The 21,794-nt window shown below is 35.6% G+C and overlaps 1 protein-coding gene and 1 long non-coding RNA gene across 2 annotated transcripts in view; one reads left to right on the top strand and one right to left on the bottom strand.

The window, feature by feature from the left end:
- Gycbeta100B (guanylate cyclase soluble subunit beta-1-like) overlaps positions 1-21,794 on the top strand; it is a 55,852-nt gene that overhangs the window by 14,723 nt on the left and 19,335 nt on the right. Inside the window, exons 3-9 of the mRNA XM_023161876.2 lie at positions 6,326-6,426; positions 6,602-6,720; positions 9,809-9,964; positions 13,099-13,252; positions 13,737-13,891; positions 14,459-14,670; positions 15,114-15,284. Of these exons, the coding sequence (XP_023017644.2) occupies positions 6,326-6,426; positions 6,602-6,720; positions 9,809-9,964; positions 13,099-13,252; positions 13,737-13,891; positions 14,459-14,670; positions 15,114-15,284 (1,068 nt within the window). The remainder of the gene's footprint in view (positions 1-6,325; positions 6,427-6,601; positions 6,721-9,808; positions 9,965-13,098; positions 13,253-13,736; positions 13,892-14,458; positions 14,671-15,113; positions 15,285-21,794) is intronic.
- Positions 10,656-20,929, bottom strand: LOC111506704 (uncharacterized). Its single transcript, XR_002722292.2, has 2 exons — positions 20,562-20,929; positions 10,656-10,808 (listed from the first exon to the last, which is right to left on the bottom strand). It is a non-coding gene; the product is annotated as an uncharacterized lncRNA (long non-coding RNA).

Genomic DNA, 21,794 nt, shown 5'->3' with positions numbered 1-21,794 from the left:
AATGACTTGATGATTCTGAGCAGTGTTTGCGGCTGTTCCACGCCAAAACACAAACTGATAAGTCGATATGTGGCAATGTAACATGCTTGTCAAAGTGTCTCGAATCGTTGGTAAAATTAGGGACTTCCCAGCAAACACAATTATGTAAAATTGACATGAATGTTACATAACTGATGATACGTGTTATATAACTATGTTATGTAAAACTTACATCTCTGTTATGATGAAATATCCGCTACAAATCCAACCTAATTTTTACGTAATATTAATGTCATTATTTTACATATATTTTATATAATTTTAGTGAGTAAATATAAAGAAATATAACACTCTCTCGCAGAAAAACTTGAAATCATTAACTGGAAAAAGCATCCTCTGAAAACCAAAACTTCCTGATCAAACTCTGCCTCCAGTGTTTTTTAGTAAAAAAAACTCATCAACAAAAAGACAAATCTCAATGTATCACGTGATAAGAATGTTTCAAAAACTCTAGCCTCTCCCACAGAACTTCACACAGACCAACATATAACTCAAAAACTCAGAGAAATTCTCATCTGTCAAAAAGTCAACTGCATCTGGATGTTACCAACCTGAAAACACAGCACACAGTTAAGTGCCCATTAGTCAGGGAAGCTATGGATTATACGGTAGACGACCCCTCCGATATAGAAGGCCCCGACACTCTGTCGAATGAGGCCTCTATATCTTCCGTTTAAAGATGAACAACGTTTTCATCCAATTCACCACAGCCAGGCCGGGGTACACCGTGAAGGGCGGTACTGATATCTGAGGACACTCATGCCGCCATACCAATAACACCCACATCAGTCATGGGCCGTTTGTCCTTCTAGCAAACAACAGTCCAAAGGGTAAGGGAGCCAGGCTCCAACCTGTCTAAATTCAAGATGACTTCCACCGAGTTAAGTGAAACATAATATACCATATTGACGTAAGTTTTTACGTATTAGCTACGACTCATTCACATAAATTATTCATGTAAATATGGGGTAAAAGTATCTTAGAAATGTAATGGAGAATTTACGTATATGTATTACATGAACTTGTTTAATTAATTTTATGTCATATTTACGTAAATGTAACAAGTGTGTTTGCTGGGTTAACTCTGAAGCCGACGGATATTCTGGTCAACTTCGATGTTATATCTTTGTTTACAAATGTCCCACTGATAGACTCTCAGACGGAGCTAGCCTACTTGTTTCTGAGTGATATCGTCGAACTCTTCAGAGCATTACTCAAGGGGAGTTACTTTCAATGGAGGGAAAGCTTCTATGAGCGACTAGATAGCGTGGCGATTGAAGCTGACTTTGTGGCTACGTTACGTGGATGACACCTTTGTTTTCGTGAAACATGGAAGGGACGCTCTGAACCTGTTACAAGACCACTTGAACGCTCAACACCCAAGCGTCAAGTTCACCACGGAGACTGAACTGGACCAGCGAATAGCATTTCTAGATGTACAGATCGAACGACGTGGAACTAGACTGACCCACAAAGTGTACCGAAAACCCACGCACACAGATAGTTATCTGCACGTAGAATCGCAGTATCGAGTCACCATCATAGTCAAAAGAAAGAAGTCATCTTCACTCTAACGGAACGGACTCGAAGAATATGTGGACCAGAGCATCTAGGAGAAGAACTGGAGCATCTTCGAGTTACCTTGGGATCGAATACACTGCACCCGAGATCAACGAAGCCATGACACTGAAAATACGCGTTGCCGTGATATCAAATCATTATTTAATACAAAGATAACTTCTCATTTCGATTCGCTAATGAAGAATCTATTCATGAAATCCTGAATAATATTAAAAGTCAAGCTTCAGGGGTTGATAATATTTCAATCAGAATGTTGAAACTTTGTAGTCCGTTCATAGATAAATATATCACAAATAGCATCAACTGTTGTTTTGAACGTGCATATTTTACAGGCCTGTGGAAAATTGCTGTTGGGAAACCCATTACCAAGAATAATGGATCCAGCTAGTTATTCTGATCTCAGAATTACCAGTATACTGCCAACCATGAGTTACATTTTTGAAAGTGTTAGTTATTTACAAATTATTGAATATTTCAATACCAATGATTTGTTATCACCAACAAAATGTGGTTTTAGGCAGGGTTTTAGTACAGCCACAGCTCTTGCTACTGTTACACAAAACATTGTTGAGGGATTTGATAAGGGAATGATTAGCACTCTGTTTCTACTAGATTTTTCGAAAGCATTCGATATCATCAATCATGGACTGATTTGCATGAAACTCAAATATGGTTCAGATAGAGCTGCCTTATTTTTCATCGTGTCTTATTTACTTGGTCGATCTCTAAAAGTTGTTGTTGATGGTCACCACTCCTTACCTCTTGATATTCTATCAGGAGTATCACAGGGTTCCATTTTGGTACCTTTATTGTTCTTCATTTATACTACTGACATCATTTCGTCCGTCAAGAAATGTAAAATACAGGCGTATGCTGATGACATACAAGCACTTTAAAATCGAGGAATATGCTGAGACACAAAATCTCTTCAACACTGATCTTGATTTGATCAATGGGCTATCAAGTGAACATGATTTGAAAGATAATCCTAATGAAACAATGATGATGCATCTTGGATCACAGAATAATCGTAAATTTGCAGAAAACAATTTCTATTTATAACTAGATCATACTATCTTGACTCCTGTCAATACAGCTAAAAACTTAGGGATGATGCTTGACACTGATCTTAAATTCACTAGTCAAGTTGAAAATTTAATGAAAAAACTTATGTCATTGAAACTGTTGTAATGTAATCGTTTTATTTTGAGCCAACCTCTAAAAAGAATGCTTTGTGATAGTTTGGTGCTGAGCCATTTCAACTACTGTGACTTCAGATAAAAAAGAACTACAAAAAGTGCAAAATTCATAAGTATGATTCAATTTCTGAAGACATTATAAACTCCCGCTGGCTCAATATGAAAAACCGTATGACTCATCATTTGGGTTGCCTTGTTCATAAATTGACTACCCATCCCTCTTTTCCCCTTTTAATACAAAAACTGATTCTGCGTAAATATATTCACTCAAGAAACATTGGACGTTAAAACAAATTAACTATGCCACAATATCGCACTGCAGAGTTTCAGAGATCATTTCTTTTTGGTGCTGTAAAACTCTATAATTCATTGCCCTAGCAATTGAAGGGATTTTATATCAGGAAATTCAAATACAAATATAAAAATTAAATAGATCAATTAAATTTAATTACTGTGGAAAGTGTGCAAAGACGCAACAGTTGATTGGCAAGGTTATGGTATCAGTAATTTGGGATGCGGCTGGTATGATATCCATCGATTATCTTCAAAAAGGAAAACATCAACAGCGACTATCACATAGCGTTATTGAAGCATTTGAAGGACAGAATCGCAGATTTTGCTGTGCTGGTTGATAAGAATGATGCACCGTGTTACAGTTGAATGGAAACGATAGCAAAATTTCCTCCGCATCCACTGTATTCTCCAGATCTGGCTCCTAGTGACTCACTCCTGTTCTCAAACTTCAAGAGAATAATTGCTGGAAAGAAATTTAGTGCCGATGAAGAGGTGATCGTCGAAACTGAGGCCTATTTTGATATTAAAGGCAAATCGTATCGAAAAATTGTATTATAGCCATAATAGTTCTGTCGCCTTCGAAAGCAACTATATTGAATAATAAAATGGAGTTTTATCAAATATTTTTTTTTATATCAGCCCACGAATTTTTCAGCTCAACCGTTAGATTAAATTATAATGAAAAAAGAGAAGCAAGACAGCGATATAGTGTAGATCCCTCTATCATCCTATTGTTTTCACAAATAGTTATCCGTTCCTTTCAGAAATGTTATTAAAATCTTCTGATAGACTTGTTTACTACAATAGTTTCATTCACAGCACAAACATGAATTCATATATAAATCAGTCTATGAGCGTGATTACGTTTTATTAACAGACATCGATCATGTAACTCATGACATCGGATATCGTTCCATAGATTACAGGCCAAAGAGAATATGTTTTGTTGCCCAACGAAATAGTTAAACAATCCAAGATAAGTCACATAAATAAATATTTTATTTATTCATCTCAGAGTAGCCTACAGGGATTGGAGATTTCATATGGTATTGAATAGAAATAAAGTGATTTTCTGAATTATTGCCTGAGTACATAAAGATGATAGAATATACATTCCAACAAAAAATGTCTTATGACAGAGTAGCGACTTTGATATCACCAACTTTTTCGAAATGTTGAATCAGAAATCACAAAGGTAATAACTTCATCACACATAAAAGTATACAAGTATCACACAAGTAAATAGTTTGATTATATCAGGTAGAAAACATATTGAATTGTAACGTTTTCCCCGTGGTTTTATTGATAAATGATATTATTAACACCAAACCGTTATTTTCAACACCTCGATACGTGCTTCGATAACCAAGTGATCATCTCCAAGTAGAAGATTGAACAAGAGGAAAATTTACATGAAGATTTGAAACAAGTAATATACTACAGAGCCTTTCAGGAAATCTAAAGGACAAAGTCGAGAATTCGGAAAAGTCTGCAATTTACGAAATTAAATGTAAGGACTACGATGCAAAGTATCATGGACAGACATATATATATATATATATATATATATATATATATATATATATATATATATATATATATATATATATATATATATATATATCAAAATAAGATATATGGAACACTTGGCACGCCGAAAATATGGAAGACCAGAAAAACAGCAGTCGCCCATCATGTTTTGCAACAAAACCATTCCATAGGTTCAGTTCATTAAGATAAATTAGGCAAGCTCTCATGGGCATCCAGATGCCCATAATATTATGAATAACGATGGTGGACCAATACCTAATAGTTCACTATATAGTTTACTATTTAGCCTGCGATAGGTTGGAGATTCCGAAGTTGGATAATCCACATGGGATTGAAGTCCACAGAACTGATTTAAAAAAAATTGATTTTGTGTTACATAGTCAGTCAATCGTAAACACGAAAACTGTGCGATCGATTCTTCTCATTTCTGGTTATCCTACTGGCTGCGCCAAAAATATCATCGACCGTCCTCTATGAAAATACCTATTGTTCAGAAAGTTACTATTTTTATAAGCTCCCAACGGTTGTTTTGACTGTGTGAATGTTAGAAATCGACTAACTAAATGAAATAAATCAACAAACTAGTACATTTTGCAGAGTCGGGCGATGCTGAGTTTGTCCTCTGGTGGTGGCATGATGTGATTCTTGTGTCATTCAATACTGGAGAATAATTCTTCACTCAATATTTATGAAAATAATTGAGGATCATATCTGAAATCTTTGTTGTAATATATTTTATGTGTGAGTAATGTAATTTGATTAGTTGTTCATGAGTAACTTCAATGTTGAAAAGTAGAACTGGAGTTTCTCGCGTAGAATACATCCTAAACAAATACCCAACCCAAACATCAGAACTGCATCACTCTTCTCGACGAGCGTTTCAACATTCATGTTGACATCTTCAAGAGATGAAATACACTCTTAATCTCCTGATGTTTCATCAACGAAGTTGATGAATATTTGTTTTGAATTCACTTTTATGTCAATGAAAAAATAATAAGGCCCATTATTTTTTGACATCTGCTGAAAAAGCTCATAGTTGTGAGTATGCTTGGACCTTCCGAATTAGGAGAAAAGTTAGTTTAGATGATTCCTTCTGATTTTGGTTTCTCATTCCAGGGTTTCTCATGCAAATGTGTATTATTTTTATTCTACTTGGTACAGATGTTCTCATTTAGCATGGTGTTCATGAAGTCCTAAAATTATTCGTAACTTTTTTATATTCAAAAGTAAGTCTTCGATAACTTTTTTTATTGTTTTTTTTTCGTGTTCATCCTTTCAGAATTGCTTGTCGTCTCTCATGATTCGAATTGTGGAAAACATGTTATGTGATATGCAGATAAATATCAGATATATATTTAGTTATTAAAAATTTGATAGAAAATATGCTGAGCTCCCAGGTATATTTCGTAAAAGAATCTATAAAGCATCAAGATCATTTTGCATTTCAAGCATAACCTTAAAAGATATAGCGGCTTCGAATTTCCCCCATGGATAGATTCAGTAGCAATAGAAACAAAAGTTGCAGAAACAATAAAATATTTATTCATGAGGATTGTGAGTTATTCAGTTGAGCAATATGACAACTGTCAGAAGTCATTTCACTAATAGAATGCACTTTATATTTCTGAACTTTTATACTTCAAGTAACTTATTTTCAGGAAAAATGCCGACGTGCAAATGGAAGGACAGTTTCTTGTACGTCAAATTTATGAAGATGAATTGACATACAACTTGATATCTGCTGCTGTAGAAGTTCTAAGTAAGTTTCGTTGTTAGACATGCAAGAATAATTTGGGATACCTACTTTTATTAGACTCATCATTCTAATCGAGTGTTTCGTGAATAAAATCATACGTAGTCAGCATTCAATATTTATGATACTATCGAATGAATCAATGTATGTATTTCTGATATGATCTATTCATATTTTTCAGATATTCCAGCGAATACTATTTTGGAATTGTTCGGGAAGACTTTCTTTGAATTTTGCCAAGATTCCGGTTACGACAAGATACTGCAAGTATTAGGAGCTACGCCTAGAGATTTTCTAACGGTTAGTGAGTTATATAATAGTCATTTCCTGAAAGTGTTTCATCTAAATCGGCATACGTCTCATATATTGTTATTTCATATGAAATTGCTTCGATAAGTTTGTTGGGGGTTAAAATGAAACCCATTATGACTTGGCAGAATCATGTCACTGGAATTGCGAAGGCTGCTTCTTAAAAGCTTGGACCACTGTTCCGGACCAGGAAATTGTACACACCTCATCAACTTTTGATGCTTCATAAAGCTCAGATCAGACCTTCTTTGGAGTATCGTTCTCATGTATGAAGCTCCGACCCTAAGCATACCCTGAAGCTGCTGGATTCAATCCAGAAAAGAGCTATCTGCCTGAAGGGAGAAGCGAACATCACTTGCAACCTTAATAGTCTGGAACATTGAAGAATGGTGTTCTTTAGTACTTTCACGGGAAATAAAATGACTTGGCACATTTTATTCCACCAAGAGCGGTACATATCAGAAATACGCGACGGACTGTGGCTGCCCATCGTTTTGAGGTTCAACTCAGTACACCTCGAACTTCACTGTTTGAGAACTCTTTCTTCTGGAGTACCAACTTTTATGTGGAATAGAGTTTCTGAGTGCCCTTATTTTTTGCTTCTGTCAAATTTTCTAAAGAGGATAGAACTACCATAGAACGTCACAACTTCCTGACTTAATGTTGTCGCTTTCATTTTTGATGACGTCATAGCATAAATTGCATTAGAGTTGAATATACAAAAAGCAAAGTCCATTTTCATCATCTAAAACTGAATTTCATGTTGAACTAGAGAAAGATAATAAAATCAACTTTTCGGATTCAACTCCACACCGAATAAGTGGGATCATTAAAATCCAGTGGTATATAAAAGATACTGTTTCACTACTAACCTGAGAAATTGCTATTATTTACTCTATTCCCTTAACGAGAATTAATATTTCTCACCCTTGGTAGATAATGATAATGAAAAAATACCTAGGTAAATAACGAAAACAATTTTATAATTTTAAAGATATTCACAGAAACTTTTTTTAACTTAATTATCAACTATAAGAAGGAAATTGAACATTGTAAATTATTTGAAATTATAATTAATTGTATGTACAATTGTGACAAATCAGGCGGGGTACACATCATTTCTAAATCATCGTCACTTGAATTTTCACCCATTTTTCAATTAATTATATTGAAGTTTTACTTATATAGATCTTCAAACTTCCTTAAAATGGCATCTAAATTTGAATTGAAACCGCATTTGGCAAACTGACAGCAATAATAATCATTGTACAGTGTTTGGTTGTCATGGAAACGTCGGCAAACGTTTTCCTGGCCTAAGTAGATGTTGCACGCTTATCATCGACATCGCGTATTCAACATGGAAACTGTACCGTTTCAATTTGACATGCAACAATTCATAGCTGCCTTGGGTTATCATATAACCAAGGAAATGTTTTTCTCACTATAATGCAGAATTGAGAAATTCTAAGTTCTGAACATACAGAAGCGATGAGAGAAGTGGAACATTGAAATATATCAAAAATGCAATGAGATATTTCCTAGATTCATATCAAAATTTGACATATGCCAAATTTTTACATAAATAAAGCCAGTCTGATTAGAAACACGCTCCACTCCACTTGATTTTCCGATATATTCAACAAATTGTTAGAAAATTACTAATTCCAAAATTAAAATTGTTAATATATCAATGTTAATAGTGAAAAAAATTCTATATATATCTCGGCTGAGAAAGCTATTATTTACCTCGCACATTAGGAATCGTGTTAGGAATCACACGTTAAAAGGTAAGACCTCGTTAATCCTTAGCTCGCACAAGTTTCGACTTTTGAGGGTTGTCGTTCGTAGGGGTGCGACAGCTGGTTAACGGAAAAACAGATTTATTTTAAACAGAACAGATCATATCCCTCAGCGCTACGCGCCTCAGGATATAAAAATGCTCGATTAATAATAGCTCACTTCTCACCCTAGATATATAATATACTATTTCCGGTAGATATCTCAATTTCAAATCACTCTCATCTCTATCTCAAAACAACGGTTATCATAGACTTTGCAACTATAATAATTTCATCATCCAAACCCGAGTCCAGAACAACTAGGAATAAAACAAGCTAAGAAAGCGGTTATTCAAAATAACTATCCTAATCAACAGAATCTTCGCAGAACAAATATTTTCTTATTGGAATCAAATTTCGAAATCAAAATTTGATTTACAAGCCAGAAAACATCACAAAAACGATAAAAACTCATGTCATAAAAGTAAGACATAAAGGGCATATTATTCTTGAAAATACCACTTCCTCACATTGAAGAATAAAGGCAACCAAAAATAAAAACACTCGCATACTATATGCAATCAGAACTGTCAAAAAGTCTACATTGGACAAACGTTACAATTTTCCGAAAACAGAAATTAATATTTGAATATATCGAAAATTGTTCCATAGACTAAATAAGCATAAAAAGGGCACCAATCTTGATTTTAAGTCGACTCAAACATTTAAGCGCTTTCCATAATTTCAAACATTTATAAAAAAACAAGTTTGATAGATGAAATCCATGAATCCATGAATCTGGCAAATTACGAATGACTATTTGGATAAAAAAAAAAAAGTTCTTCTGAAGTTTATACTAAGCAGAATTTTTTCGGTATATCTTTTCAGTTTCTTCTAATTCATTCATTTATCAGATTTTGGAGTGTCGAAAACCCAGAAAAGTCAAGAATCCTCGTAATTAATTATCTTTCAATCAATGAACACATTGATTTTTGCAATAATATGTTTGTCTTTCTCAACATCCTTTCAATCAGTTTCTTTGATTATTAGCACCACAAATATTTGCTGGACTACCCAGGACAATAGTCTCCGTGAATGGCTCAATTACCCCCGATAATCCTGCAAAGATATCATCCCAGATGAACCGATAGACCCTGCGAATCCTTTAATGTCCTCACTATCCTAGTCATTAGGCAACAAACAAAGCGCGAATCAGCTAAAACCGCCATTTTCCAGTTGCCTAACGCTGGCAGTTAGCAGTTCCGTTAATAATACTACCTTGTTTTCTCGTTCAACCACAGAATCTGGATGCTCTTCACGACCACTTAGGAACGCTGTATCCCGGAATGAAGGCTCCTTCCTTCCGGTGCACCGAGAGACCGGAAGATGGCGCTCTGGTGTTACATTATTATTCGGACAGGCCCGGACTCGAGCATATTGTTATTGGAATTGTGAAGGTGAGAAGTTTGCATATAAAATTATTATGTGACTTTTACTAAGGTAGGTTCACAAAATACTCCGTTCTGTGAATGACAACATTTGAACTAATTTTTGGAAAGTTTTGATTGTTTGATAATGGTAAGTTTTCAGTTCTTCAATTTATGAAAATTTTGGTGAAAAAGAATATAACTGTGAACGAATTATGAAAACATATTTACAAGGCAGTTGAAGTTGCGCCTGCAATAATAATTTCGTCTGACGAGTGACGTCATCTGACCCAAACGACGATGTTCATATTCTGTAAGTGGTCTTCGTACCTGCTTCTTTGCAGTTACTTGCTTTGCTCGTGTTGTGAAAATACTCTTCCAAATATTTTATAGTTAAGATGCCGTTTGGGTTGGATGACGTCAGCTGCCGATCGTACTACGCTAAAATACACAAAATTCAATTATCCATTTCCCAGGACATTCATTTATGGATTTTCAAAATTATTCAACTGATTCCATTGTTTTGTTCCATATTTTATGTTCAAACAGGTTAATGTGGCAATAACAACATGATGAAACTTTTTCATTCTCTTAATATAAACTGCGCTTCATTATCAATAAGGCTCTACTCCCATTGACAAAGTGATGCTATCTCTGATTAGAAGTATGAAATTAACTGTTTTTCATGAATAAAATAACTACCACAATAAAAATGCTAAAATTCGGATGTGTAACATCTGTATTCAATATATAAATGTCATACAAATATTAATATATCAATTCAAATATAATAACATATACAGGTAACTATATAGTCGAATTTTCTTGCGGATCCTAGTATACCTTTGGAATGAGAATATCCTTCACAACCCTCCTGAAAAGTATAAGGTCTGTAATAATTCTGAACTGTGTGGGTTGTAGCTTCAAATTTGGCAGATTCGATAGGAAGGATATTTTTTATTAAACCAACTGTTTTCAATATGAATAGACCTGTTGTTTCTTCAGGTCAAGAGAATCCCTACATTACTTTGGCCTCAAGATCAGTCAATATCAATGTGAACAATCTGAACAAATTCAGGAAACACACAAAGAACACCCTGTGCGTGGGTATTACTGTTTTATTCACAATATTCACATTATAAATCAGAACAGTGAGATTAAAATGGATTTGACAATTCATGTAGTAATATAATAATGTAAGAATGTAAATTGGTAATATGTAAAAATGAAAATGCAAGAAATGTAAAAATGGTGAATATAAAGATGAAAATGCAAATTTCTAAAAAGTATGAAAATTGCAACAAATGTTTTGCTGTAAAATGTGCCATTGATCGCCATGATTTCGCAATATTACTGGAGTTTTTCCCAACACCAAATCGTTATTTTCAACACCTCGACACGTGTTTCGATCACCAAGTGATCATCTTTAAAGAGGAAGATCAAAACTAGAAACTAATGCGATTTCACAATATGAATGAGGCAAAGAATTTTGTACAAAGTATTTGCTTTTATACCTAGTACGTCTTTGGAATGAGAATATCCTTCACAACCCTCCCGAATAGTATAAGGTCTGTAATAATTCTGAACTGTGTGGGTTGTAGCTTCAAATTTGACAAAACCAATATGATGGATATTTTTTATTAAATCATCTGTTTTCAATATGAAGAGACCTGCAGTTTCTTCAAGTCAAAGGAATCCCTACATTCCTTTGACCTGAAGATCCAACAGGTCTCTTCATATTGAAAACAGTTGATCTATAGATTGGAAGATGTTCTACAGAATAGCCATCTAGATCCCCTGATTTACCTCTACAGAGAATTTTTGTACGAGATGGTTGAAATGAAAAGTCTACGAGACATAGCCAACTATTCTAGATAGTTTACGGACGGATAGTTTACAGGAGCTCCTTTATATCATTTTATGTAAGTTGATAGTGCTTAATTGAACTGATCAGTTCGGAATAAAGACGCAATTCAGTTTTATTTGTAAATCATTGTAATGTCAAAAATATCACAGCATTGGATATGAAATTGAAAGACCTTTCAAATGAGGTGTCACTCGACTATTATTTTAAATTTCCAGCAGGTAAGTTGTTAGGAGGAGAGGATGCCTTAGGTTAGGTCCAAAGTGAGTGGGTCTATCCGATCCTCCACCGCAACCCGCAAGGGTTTATTGTGGCTCACACCTATTCTCACTCGACCATATGAACCCAGCTTCTTAATGGAGCCGATAGTCGAATAGTTAAGGTGCCAGATTCCTACCTTGATACCCGCGACAACCTTCCCATATGAGGGTTTTTGCACGTCAGCTACACCTGACGATGCCTTAGAATCAACCGTTGCAGGCCTTTTTCGCCTCTGGTTTTGGTGAATCTTCATTGAGCGCAAACGTTTGCTAACCTGCTCTTTGGGGTTTTGTTTCTCCACCTGAGACAGATTCTGCGTACGCCGCTCAATAGTTTGGTGCAAGGGTGCAAGGCGGTTTCATACGGTACCCCGCTATTGAGGAGACGAGTCAGTCGTTTCCTGGCTGCATCAACAAACCTTTTTTTTAGGTTCAGTTATTGGATCAGGAGTTGAGAAGCTCTCGCAACTGATCTAAATTTACAGGGAGGTTAGATGAAGTCGTGAGCTCTACATCCACTTTGTCCAATAATGTCCCACGAGTAGATAGAGAAAGCAGGTCAATCACGGCAGATCCCTGCATTACCTTGACAAGGCCATGCTACGACGAGAGGGCGCCAGGTATCTCGAAGGTTCCGTAGAGGCAGCTAATAGGCTCAGTGTCATTCATCCTTTCGGCACGGATACACACACCTTAGGATTAAGCCATCGTTGGGATGCCATTCAGTTAGGGAATAACAGAACCACATATCCAGCGGGGCTACGTGGAAGCAGGCATCCGATGACCGATTTGCTCAACCTCCACATCCCAAGCCAACGCACTCGCCAAAAACAGCATGTACAGTGGTTCAGACAGTGAAAGATAAACAAGAACAGCCAACCTGCCGAGATCGCTTACAACAAGTTGATTTTGACTGATTTGGGGTGGCTCAGTTTGAATGGAATGCACTATGTAAAAAGTATATAGTTGAAATCGTATCTTCTGATCAGCGCAATTAACCTGCATTTCCCAGTTATAGAATTTCATTCTTGGTTTTTCAGACGGTCGCTAGCAAACTCCACAACACAGAGGTTGAAGTAGAATTACTGAAATCTAAGGAAGAGTGTGATCACGTCCAATTTCTCATCACAGAAAAGTCCGGACCTGGAAAGTCCCAACTTCCCGAAATAGACGAAATTGAAACTTTGTCACTCGGTGAGTATGAACTTTTACTACTCATGGAAAAAATAGTTTTTATTGCAATTTCACTAAAATATTGAGATGGTTCGTTTCGAAACAACACACTATGAGCTAGGGAATTCATTATAAAAAATTTGCTTTTGCTCAATTACCAACTCTGAAGGCCGCAGGCATTGTTAACATCAAAAAGTTATCAACCTATAATTTCTGTAATATCTATTACATATTTCTATCGCTATAAAATCTAACTCTCACGAAGAAAGGAACATTTCTCTCAGCCAGGTTGTTCATATCGTGAGACTAGGAAGTAATTAATATTGATAAATAATCATTCGATTTCATGCGCTTTTACTATTCCTTATTATAGTAAAATAATAGCTTTGTTTTCTTGACAATTATTTCTTCCTCTCAAAACCCAGATGTGTACTTTGATTATTATCTAAGTTTTATTTTCTACATTCTTATGACAGCTAGACAATTTATTTGCTAATTTTTTCAGAGCCGAAAGTGAGTCCAGCAACTTTCTGCAGAGTGTTTCCTTTCCACATTATGTTCGACAGGAACTTGAAAATTGTTCAAACAGGATTTTCCGTAGCTCGTGTGATACCAAAAGTGAATGCAACCAACTGCAAAATAACTGATATTCTTGATACGGTGAGACAAATGAATTTAATTCATTCATGAAATCCGTAGGTGTAATTTGATTTTTATGAATTCAAAACAAACACTGCCCTTTACGCCAGAAATGGACTAGAATACAACTCCAATCGACATTTCACCAGTAAAATACCTGTAAACAACGTAGAACAAACAGAAAAACCTAGAAAGGGTACGGACCACTCAGAACGACCCAGCAAACTTGAAAACCAATCAGGAATAAACATTTGCATAGACAGTCCACCATCGCTACATACCACCGTCCCCACTGCTGGTTCCACCTCCATCTTTGTCATCATCCTCTCCTCTATTCTCGCCATTACCCCCATTACCCTCTGAAATTATTAATACCAGGGAACAGGTAGCTCGACGGTCAGTCCTTTCTGAGACTTCGAATTATAACTGCTCACTCTGCACTCCTAATTGATAGTTGAAGTTGAAAAATTATTTTATTTCATTACATTTGTTTTTCTAATTCACAAGTTAGGATAACAGTTGAAGTAGTTTCTAATTATCCATCTGTCATTCTGCATGATCTCAATCATTTGACTAAGTTTGTTTCAGGTGAGACCTCACTTGGACCTCACTTTTGAGAATATTCTGTCCCACATCAACACTATTTATGTACTCAAAACTCGTGCAGGAGTTATGCAAGTGAATGCTCCTGCAGAATATCGGTTTCTGCGTCTGAAGGGACAAATGCTGTATGTTCCTGAGACTGACCTAATTGTATTTCTCTGTTATCCCAGTGTAATGAATTTGGATGACCTTACCAGGTTAGTGTGATGAGAGTATTTATTGTTAGCCAATGATAGTTTTTAGCAATTGTGCTTCCATAAAAGTTTTCTGATAAAATTAGTGGCAAAATAGTAAAGTGTTGAAATTTCGAATGATTTAAAACATTCATCACATTAACGTGTGTGTGACTCCTAACACGGGGAATCCCGTATTAGGAATCACACGTTAATCACGAGTTAATAACTCGTTAATCCTCAGCTCGCACAAGTATCGACTTCTGAGGGTTGTCGTTTGTAGGGGTGCGACAGCTGGTTAACGGAAAAACAGATTTTGAACAGATTTTAAACAGATATCACTTATTCCACTACATTATTGAGATTGTTACATAAATATCAGTAGTTAGTAGGGTATTTCTCATCATTGAGTAATGATTACTCAGTGACACTGTAGTCAAAGTACCGAAAAACTATTTTATTTTCAGGAGAGGTTTATACATCAGTGACATTCCGCTTCATGACGCTACGAGGGATCTAGTGCTTATGTCAGAGCAGTTCGAAGCTGATTACAAATTAACCAGAAACTTAGAAATATTGACTGACAAGCTGCAACAAACCTACAGAGAGTTAGATACTGAGAAGAAGAAGACAGATAGGTGAATGCAAAAGTTATTTTTAGAACACATGGCTACTATTACGATACAAAATAGAAGGAAATTTTTGATTCACCATAAGCCACATCACATCTTAAAAATACTGAGAATTATGTAGACCATTTTTTCCATTAATTGATTCTTACTTCTGATAGTTAATGAAAATGAAACATATGTGGAGGAAGCTGTTAAAAAGTTTCAAAATTTGTAGTGAACCAGAAGAAAAATGCACAGAAACAAAAATGTAGGTAGTACAAAATTGAATTGAACAATAGTGAAATTATTTCGAATATATTATATTATGAATGAATACATTTCTGAAAGACTTTTGAAAAGCGAATTGATTACGTACTATATCTCAAAAAAGTACATTTGTGATGAAATTACTTGTCACAAAGATACGAATAAATTTGTGATCTTTTCAAAAAATAACTGAAACTAAACTGACTAATGATAACTTTTGATACCTGCAGATGAGTGATATACTTACAACATGAATTTGATTTTCAATCCGATTTTCATCGATTTTATTCATTCATATACGAGTACCGAGTTATATTAGTTGAAGCATGAAAATGTTGAGGAGTTTGCTAATAAAAACTGCATTGATATGATTGAATGGCAAAAAATACTTTCTGTGGGTAGAGAACTATCAGCATATCAAAATATTTATAGATACTCCGATTCCAATTTGAATGGCATTTCAAATCAGAATCATAATGAACTCATTTTTTTTATGAAATCTACGATTGATAATTTCCCATCATTTACTTATAGTAGCTGTGGCGTATTGGGATTCGAATAAAAATTATGTTTTTTGACCTCAAATCACTATGTGAAATTTTCGGCATATTGGTTTCTTTCATACCTAGATGAATATACACTCGTGTATCACAACCATAACAGATTTAAAATATGTTATCATTAAAACAACAACTCAATATTTAGAACAACAACTCATTATTAGTATAGGCTCTAATGGATTGAAAATTGTGAAGGAAGCAAAAAGTCTTGGGGTGGCTATAGATAGTGATCTCTGATTTGACTCCCATGTGAATAAACTGATCCAGAAAGCTTACCTCTCACTCAAGCTGATTTAAGGAAATCGAAAATTTCTTCCTGAAAACACAAGAATTACTCTATATGACAGTCTCGTTCTTTCATCTTTGAACTATGCAGATGTAGGTACTCTATGGACCAATCCTCACAATTAGGAATAAGAAAAGATTCCAAAAGATTCTAAACTCCTGCTTTCGCCTTATTCTTGGGGTACGTAGAAGAAACAATCTCAATATGGATGACTAACTTTTAGTCATCGGACAGCAAGCATAATGGTTACACCTCTGAAGAAGCTAGCCACTCGCGCCAGCGAAACGTCAGGAAAAAATTCCAAAAATCCACGGCTTTCAAACTCGAAAAATAATGACACTATACATGAATACATAACACACCCATCAATTCATATAATTAATTCATGTCTTACAAGTGGAAACAATCCAAAACAATGGAAATATTCACTCATCATTCCAATTTTTAAGACAGGTAACCGTTGTCAAATAAATAACTACAGGCCGAAATTCGTCATCAACAATCTGGCAAAAATCTTCTAACAAGTAGTTAAAAAAATATTGACGGAAGTTTTTCGCAGACATAACGTCATTACTGACGGGCAGTATGGTTTCATCCAAAATTCAAACACTGAAAACGCAGTAATTGATTTTCTAGAGCAAACAGTCGAGGCCCTGGACAAATCATCGAAATACATAGCAGTTTTTCCAGACCTTGCTAAGGCTTTTGACACAGTATCACACAAAATTCTACTAAACAAATTGAGTCACTACGGTATTCGTGGTCTCCCACAAATTCTTATGTCCAATTACTTAACAAATAGAGTCCAGAGCGTAAAAATTAGGAATGACGTAAGTACGGACTCAATAGTGAAAATAGGGGTGCCTCAAGGAGAGTCAATTTTGCTTAGGCTACTGCGGTCGATTTCAAAATTTATTCTAAAGAGCGATATGTTAACATACGATACTCTGTACTCTAATTTTAAGGAATTAAAAGTTGAAAAAAAAAAGGTAAACAAACTTGACTACTCAATAATTTATCCACATGTATATTATATTTCTTTTTTGTTGTTATTCGAATGCTGATCGATATCAGGTTTACAATGTATTTATTTCTTTATTTTTTTTGTATTTGTTATATTTTTGTTGCCAGTTCTCGTTGCTGGCTGTGGAGTTTGAGTGGTATAACAAATCTGTAGTGTTCTACACTGCAGTTTTGAACCTCGCCTCTTGGTATTACAACCAAGAGGTCTTCACCCAATGAAGACCATTATCAATTTCATTATTATTATTTTTCGGTCTGGAATATCAAAAGTTGGGTTGGAGATGAAACGTAGAAATCTCAGTAGGAAATCTCCTGAAGATGCTCAATTGATTAGCGAAACTTGCCTTGACAGGTGGTATTTTTGTTCTCAAACGGTGTTTTTAACAAATATCAAACAAAGATATCATATAATTACCTATCCATGCTATTTTTGGCATATTGGACATCTTTCGTATCTAAATCAATAAACAGTTGAGTATCAACACTATAACAAAAAAAAATTCAGTTTTCATGCATTTGAGGCACTCAACAACAAAAAAATTTTTCACTGTAGAACGTCAAAGGGAAGTTGATTCATCTTCTATAATAGTTACTTTCGTGAGAAATCAATTACTGATACCGTTGATCTCGAATAGATATAATATGCATGCAGTTCCTTTGAACATGGGTAAAAACCTTATTATATTCACGGTCATCAGAATGAATCAGTATCAACAGTGACCTGATTTTTTTGGCCGTACTCACCAGAACTATTTCTTTATACCGGATGTTTATTGAACATGCGGCAAAAATTCAAAGGAATATTCCTTGGACTATTCTAAAGATATTTTGTCCTAATGTCTAATGATTTTTGATAGAGCGCTATGTTTCGAAGATATAGATTAAAAAAGAATTTCGAAAATAACAATGTATTACCAAAAATTACATGTATTATTTCTTAATCTACAAAAACTGTTGGATGCAAGAATCCAATCTTCCCTCATCGACCGAACTCTTTCAGAACCACCAGGATCGTTTCAGATTGCGTTACACCCAGCAATTATCCGATTTCTCAAATCTACCACATCTTCCACTGGAGTAGTATAAACTGATGACTTCGGGTGGCCCAATAGGAAATAATCCAGGGGGTTTGAGTCGGGTGATCGAGCAGGTCGTAAGTGAGGTCCACCTTGACCAATCCAGCGATCTTTGTATGTTACTGTTAAAAACTCTCAAGCCAATATGCTAAAATGCGCTGGTGCACCATCGTGCACAAACCACATTGCATTTCTTGTAACCAATGGTACATCCTCCAGAAACTGAGGTGGTGTTTGTTTCAAAAAGTTGCGGTATACCTCGCCGGTAAGTCTTCCTGGCAGAAATACCGGTCCAATTAGGAAGTTACCTACAATTTCCACCCAAATTTTTAAACGAGAACTGATGTTGAAAGCGATCTTCAATCCCCACATGTGAATTTTCTTCAGCTCGAACATGGTTATTGTGGAAATTCCTCAGGGCATTTATTGAGAAACTGGCTCCATCGGTGAAAAGAATGAGCGTCAGTAGTTGATGGATTTGAATCAATATGTGGAAAAGCTATTGACAATACGTGGAAGAAAATCTGCAGAAAGAAGTGATTGAACTCGTTTTATGTGGTGAGAATACAACGAATAATCTCTAAGAATGTTCCAAATTTTTCGAGTAGAGGAACCTGGATCTTCTTCTATTATAGCCAGCACATTTTCTTTCACTTTTACCGTTCTTACTGTCATTGGCCTTCCTGGACCTCCATTTCGCTTCAATGCTCCTGTTTCACGAAGTCGTTGATGTATACTTTGAAAGGTTCTTTTATTAGGCACATTACGATCAAGAAATCGTTCACTATACAACCGCCTAAAAGCCTCGGTAGATAATAACATTCTCCTGAGGTGGATTAAAGGGCACGAAAGGAGTAAAGGTAATCGCATTGCCGACTCTTTAGCCAAGGAAGCGGCTGGACTAAGAATTTTAGGACCAAGTGGCACCCACGGCCTGATGACTTCGACAATTGCGGAACTAGTCAAATGTTACACCCATGCTCAATCTTTAAAGAGATGGGATGAAATCAAAGGATGTAATCTTGCCAGGATCACCTTGGGCGACCCTGGGAAGCTGGCGCCGAAGAAATATCTGACGATGACCAGGAAAAATCTACGCCATACAGTAGGATTTCTGACTGGCCACTGTCAGCTAAGGAAACACCTACATAATATGGGGCTAGTGGACACACCTCTATGCAGGTTGTGTGAACAGGAAGATGAGACTGTCAGGCATGTCCTGTGCGAGTGCCCAGAGTTATCGTCAATAAGAGAGTGTGTGTTCGGCGAGTCTTGGCCTACACCTGCCGATATGAAGGAGATGTCTCCCAGCGACCTGTCCACCTTCCTGGAAAGGACAGGATGGACGACGACCTAGGAGGACAACTCCTTGGGAGGATGTACAATGGGTCACATGTGGCCTAAGTGCGTGGGCTTACACTCACCCTCCCTACTCTACAGATACAGACAGATACAGCCGCCTAGCTTCTGATGAATTGCCATCAGCAAGTCCAGAAATGAAATGCATGTCAGCCATCTCTGCGTTACTATAGCCATTCATGATAGAGGACTACACCAACAAGACTTCCAAAATCGAACACAGAAAATACACTTTAAATAGACACAGTCAATCGGTTCCAAACTATTCGACATATACAAATAAATGATCACTACTTACGAGACATACTATTCAAATTGAATGTCTGCAGCCGTGTGTAGTAATCGGAATGTTGTTGATAGGTACCAACGGAATTGTTAGATTTTTTATTACTTGGTAGGTCCAGTGTAGCACGCTATACTTTTATTCCTGCTACGTTTATGATTTTTAAATTACCAATCTTGTTATTGTCGAAATTTTCGGCACCGTATCTTCGAAACAAAGTGGCCTATCAGAAATCATCGAAGGACAGAATATCCTAAGGAATCCTATCCCAGGAATAGTCCCTTGCCGCATGATAACTAAACACCCTGTATTTCACTTTCATACATTTTTATTGATCAGTGGGTTACATCCGAGTTCACTTGCCAAGTTCCAAATTCTCCCCAATAACAATAACAAATGTGTTGAAAACATTCTCATATATCTACATTATTCGGGTTCTGAACAACTCACCTGAACTTCTACAAGTAAATCTGCCATAAATCACTATTAAAATTATTTACGAAATTGTTGGAGAGTTGTCGTGGAAGTAAAGCGTATATAAATTCATTTCTTGTCATCGGCGAAACCAGAAAACGGAGAATATGAAGGCTATGAATAAATACTAAGTTTTCCCCAAAATGAGTTCAATGACGTCAGTTGCGAAAATAAATGGCACAAACTTACTCCATTTTTAGAGGCATTCACCATATGGAATTCACGATGTGCAATTTCAGAAATAAATGTACACAAACAAGCAAATGCACTCATGAATGTCGAATGAAAGAGAGTATTTTAGTTTATCGCTTGGCTGAACTAGCTAACGATTCATGTAATATTGTTGAAAATATCAATTACGCGCAATGATTGGAAAATATTGTTGTTCGCGACTCGATTAGATAGTGGATTTGATGTTAATGTATCCTAGTTTTGATATAATGGTAAAATTTATGGATATCGATAAATGTTTAATAGCTTGATGAAATTCGAAACGAAATGAATTCTATTATTGAAAAAAACATTAATTGACAAATGGAACTATTTTTGATTATCGTCGAGGAAGAAGAGTCAGCACACCATGAAATAGTCCTGCTGAAAAAAAAGTAGGAGTCATTATTCCACAAAATGAAAAATTGAAATCGATATTCAACGCATCACTTGTTTCACATTGTTGTGATTCAGAAATATCGTATGATTCTTGGATGATCATCTGGTTGATAGGTTCAACTCAAATGAAAGCGTGGGGAATTTGGTTGTATTTAAAAAAAAAACTGAATAATCTGAAATTTTGTATGAAATAATCAATAATAATCAACATATTCAAGTAGCTTTTGCAGCTACTTCTGTGTTTTTTCCGTGTTTATTCACCACTTATCCTAATTTATTGAGTTACTGTATTTTCAAATGAACTTTTTTTAAATGTATTTATATGTTGTTTACTGTGAATAAACCTTATTATTATTATTATTAATAACCAGAACTTAAGGGCCTCTAAAAAGTCTAGTACCGTCTTAAAGAAGCAATGGATACCAATGAAATACATTCACACAAACACAATTAGAATCCGCTGCGAAAGATGAATTGGAAATGAAAAAAATCGTCAAGACTAGAACTTAAGAACAGCACAGAACAGAACAGAATGAAAATTAAAACTAATATATTGATAAAAAGATTACAAATAAGCTGAGAGAAAGAAGTTCAAATTGT

Source organism: Leptinotarsa decemlineata, unplaced genomic scaffold (genome assembly GCF_025532065.1).
Source record: "Leptinotarsa decemlineata unplaced genomic scaffold, Ldec_3_MD MMD2_tig00026328_RagTag_RagTag, whole genome shotgun sequence".
Classification (NCBI taxonomy): domain Eukaryota; kingdom Metazoa; phylum Arthropoda; class Insecta; order Coleoptera; family Chrysomelidae; genus Leptinotarsa; species Leptinotarsa decemlineata.
Note: the sequence above shows the minus strand (reverse complement) of the source record. Positions and strands in the feature narration are given on the sequence as shown.